At 49.1% G+C, this 3,845-nt stretch overlaps 1 protein-coding gene across 1 annotated transcript; it reads left to right on the top strand.

Annotated features, from left to right (window-relative positions):
* Positions 1 to 232: 232 nt before the first annotated feature.
* LOC115391775 (zinc finger protein 277) lies at positions 233 to 3,845 on the top strand. Its single transcript, XM_030096122.1, has 12 exons — positions 233 to 260; positions 973 to 1,186; positions 1,569 to 1,657; positions 1,835 to 1,917; positions 1,993 to 2,084; positions 2,173 to 2,283; positions 2,635 to 2,767; positions 2,857 to 2,924; positions 3,049 to 3,145; positions 3,256 to 3,298; positions 3,386 to 3,560; positions 3,656 to 3,845. The coding sequence occupies exons 1-12, from the start codon at positions 233 to 235 to the stop codon at positions 3,843 to 3,845; spliced, it is 1,323 nt and encodes a 440-aa protein (XP_029951982.1).

The following is a 3,845-nucleotide window of genomic DNA, read 5'->3' on the forward strand; positions in this document are numbered from 1 at the left end:
TAACCTAACTTTGTCACTAATAGTGAATCGTTTGTTTGTTCGTTGCGTTTATTCCTTTGAAAATCACTCTGACTGCTCTGTTTCCCGGAGGAAAACCAGCCATAGCTTCTCCACACCGCGGGGAGGAGGCAGTGAGCCCAGTTGTCCTCCGCCTACCCATCAAATAAAAGAAGAAGAAATACTGTTCTGTGATTGGTCCATTTCACTCGGTGTGTGTGACGTCTTTTCCAAAATGGCTGCCAGCGGTCCCGACAGGAACGGTATAGCGCAGATTTTTCAAGTTTTTATTGATTACTTCACTGCGGGAGCAGATTTAAACTTTTATTATTGTAATTTATTATTATAAACTGCTGTCGTGGCCGTTCCAGAAGATTATTAATCTCACCCTGTCTTGAGGATTATACACTTTGTGTTGATGATCTTAGAGACTGCAGACAGCAGTTGGCTGAGTTGTTAGTCCGTTTTTCTCTAACTCTGCTGCAAATAGTTTAAAATCCATCCACTAATTGCCTTATTTAGTAAAATCTCGTTTGACATGTTCGCAGATTTTTAGCTCCTGGTTGACTTTATTGTCACTCGGACACTGAGCAGAGAATCATTCAGTCAAAATGAGGCATCAGCTGTAAAATAGCCACTTTCTGTTTTTCAGTCCTGTCAGGGTGGGTTTGTATAAACGTGCATAATGCAACAGTCAGAGGAGAAGCTTTGTTGTTTTTTCGCTTTTTACTGTATTTTGCCTTTTAGTTTTTTTCATTAAATTTGGCTTTATGTTGAAATTGTAGTCAGATAAGCATCCCGCCTTCATACTGCAGTGTATTCATATTAATAATAGAAACACAGTAAGTAGCATTTAAAGTTGAAATTTGTAACGGAATAAGAACGGCAGTGACATAAGTGGTTTGGAGCTGCGTCTCCCCCTCTGGTCTGTTGTCCCCTCTGCTCTGGTGGATCAGCTGTCTCTTCCTCTCACAGGTCAGGACAGCATCCTGGAGCCTCTGTGTTTCCCGGAGCGGCCGGCCTGCAGCTGCAGTGCTGTGGGGGTGCAGAGTGGGGGCGCCGAGCTGCTGGTCTGCCTCTTCTGCTCCGAGTCGGTCCCCACACAGCAGAAAGACGCTCTGCTCAGACACCTCCTGCTGGAGCACAAGCTGGTGATCGCCGACGTCAAACTGATCGCAGACCTGGCCAAGTAGGAGCACTGTGTGCACAAAGCACACGCCTGAACACGCTGAAAGATGGATTTATTAACCTTTATTTACCAGAAGGCTGGGCACGTCTGACAGTCTCCATTACTTTAACTTATAAATCATTTGTGTTTGTGTCAGCAACTTTATTTTAATCTATCAAATAACTGATGGACAGTAGCGAAATGAAGCTTATTGGATTAACAGAATAATCAACAAAATGAAGTTAAATGTGTAAATTTATGAATCCCAACTGAAAAATCAGATCAATATTTAGTGGAACTTCATTTAGCTAAAATAGCAGAAACTAGACGCATCTTACATCCTTATACCCGTTCCAGGCCCTGTGCGGTCTCTACTCTGATCATCCTCTGCTGCTCCCATCAGGTACCTGCTGTACTGGAAGGGCCGGTTCATGGAACAGTCACTCACTGACTTCTGCAGTGTGATCAAGACCAACTCCACCGGCCCGGTCGGTGAGTGAAGCTCTGCTTCAGCTGCCGGTGATGAAACTGAAGGGAAATTCAGAGGTTTCAATTCAGTAAAACAGACTAACAGAACCTGCATTGGTCTTCACGCAAGACAGAGAAGATGCTATTGAGGAGTCCGATTTGACAAGATGAGCAACTGACAAGAAGTTGTCGACATTGCAGAGAAACAGGAGGAGTACTTCCTGCTGTGTGACGTCCTTCCAGAAGATCGACTCTTCAGAGAAAAGCTCCAACAGAAACGACTGGTGGGGATCGCTACCTGGATGGTACACGACACCCTCAGCATGATGAGCATGAGACTGAAAAAGCCTCTTCTGCAGGAGGAGGTGCTGGAGCAGCAGCAGAGGGAGAGAGAGGACAGCAGCTTCCATCGACTCTGCATGTTCTGCAGCGAGGAGTTCACCGGGAACAGGTCGCCTTTCACACACAGCCGTTTTTACTTTCTTCATCAATGGCCTCTTCTTTAGAAAGTCATTCATTTGTGAGCGGCGTGTCTCCAGGTCGTCTATGTTGAACCACATGGCCCGAGAGCACTCCTTCAGCATCGGACTCCCTGACAACATCGTCTACTGCGACCAGTTTCTGGACACGCTGCAGGACAAACTGGACAAGTAGGAACCGTCTCCCTGTGTCTCAGAGCAGTCTGGCTCTGTCACTTGAATGAAAAATGTGGTTGTCTCATTTTTAAAGTGAACCGTTTCGTAACAACCGACGTTTTCAACAGGCCACTTCATTTTGAAGCAGCTTGTCCACAAACACACCTGGTTAAATGGAAGATTACAACCACGTCAGGATGAAACTGGAACTTAATTTTTTTTTTTAGATTTGTGAATTAAAGACAATGGTAAAAGCAACTCCAGGACATTTCTAGATCAGTTTCTGCATTATGAGGGTTTTCATGAAGCGTTGGTGAAACGGTCGGTTGACCAGTAGCTGTCTGTTGGCTTCCTGCTGTCCGTCAGTCTGCAGTGTCTGTACTGCGAGAAAACCTTCCGAGATAAAACCACGCTCAAGGATCACATGAGGAAGAAGGCTCACCGCCGCATCAACGCCAACAACCACGAGTACGACCGCTTCTACGTCATCAACTACCTGGTGAGGGGGGAGGGGGAGGGGCCAAGGGGGGGCTGAAGAGCAGTGGACGGTGTTTTCTTCCTCTCACACTCTTGTTGTTTCCCTGCCAGGAACTGGGGAAAACCTGGGAGGAGGTGCAGAGCGAGGACGACCGCGAGCTGGTCGAGGACGAGGACGAGTGAGTAATCCTCAGAGGGGTGTCCAACATGAGGCCCGTGGCGTCGTTCTGGTCTCGTGTGGAATCCAGAGGTCAGAGCTGCTCCACTGGTGAGTCTCAGCTGACGTGTCTGTGTCGTCCTCAGCGATTGGTCGGACTGGCGGGCTCACCCGCTGTCTGCTGTGTGTCTCTTCTGTGAGCATCAGTCGGAGACGATGGAGCAGATCTACACACACATGAAGGTCAGCCGCTGATAGATCTCTGTTCTCCAACCACTGATCAGATTATTTGTGATGTCTGAACCTTTTTGGGACTGGGGTTTTACCGGTTTCTGGTTTTGTGCTGACTGCAGGAGAGCCATGGCTTCGATCTTCACCGCCTGAAGACAGAGCTGAGTGAGTAACCACTGCCACCGGGACAGTTTGAGTCCACAGCGGAGGAGGACTCCTCTCTGTTGACGGATCCTCTTCGTCTTCTTCCAGACCTCAAGTTCTACCAGCAGGTCAAACTTGTGAACTTCATCCGGCGTCAGATCCACCAGAGCCGCTGCTACGGCTGCCAGCAGGCGTTCGACTGCAGAGCCGACGTCCTGCGTCACCTCGAGGCCGAAGGTCACATGATGGCGCTGCCGGAAGCGTCCGCCTGGGACCAGCCTCAGTCAGTAGCCAGAGCGGGGAATAATGACTCAGTCACAGCAAACCTGAACACCGGCAGGAGAAAGGAGTCAGTCAATCAATGCTCGTCTCTTCCAGGTACTACTTCCCCACGTATGAGAACGACGCTCTGCTCTGCACGCTCTCCGACAGCGAGGAGGACGAAACGGACACGACGGAGCACAGCGAGGACGTCCCGGTGATCGCAGAGGACATCTCCAACCTGAGAGACATCCGGCAGAGCAGCGTCCTCGACCAGCTGCTGAGGAGCCGAGCGTCCTGCAGCTGA

Source organism: Salarias fasciatus, chromosome 7, assembly GCF_902148845.1.
Source record: "Salarias fasciatus chromosome 7, fSalaFa1.1, whole genome shotgun sequence".
Lineage (NCBI taxonomy): Eukaryota > Metazoa > Chordata > Actinopteri > Blenniiformes > Blenniidae > Salarias > Salarias fasciatus.

What these genes read in the sequence shown, in the direction of transcription:
- LOC115391775 (XM_030096122.1), top strand. Translation starts at nt 233, where the DNA reads ATGGCTGCCAGCGGTCCCGACAGGAACG. An exon ending in AGATCTACACACACATGAAG is followed by an intron (nt 3,146 to 3,255) that starts GTCAGCCGCTGA and finishes TGCTGACTGCAG; the next exon opens with GAGAGCCATGGCTTCGATCT. An exon ending in TCCGCCTGGGACCAGCCTCA is followed by an intron (nt 3,561 to 3,655) that starts GTCAGTAGCCAG and finishes CGTCTCTTCCAG; the next exon opens with GTACTACTTCCCCACGTATG.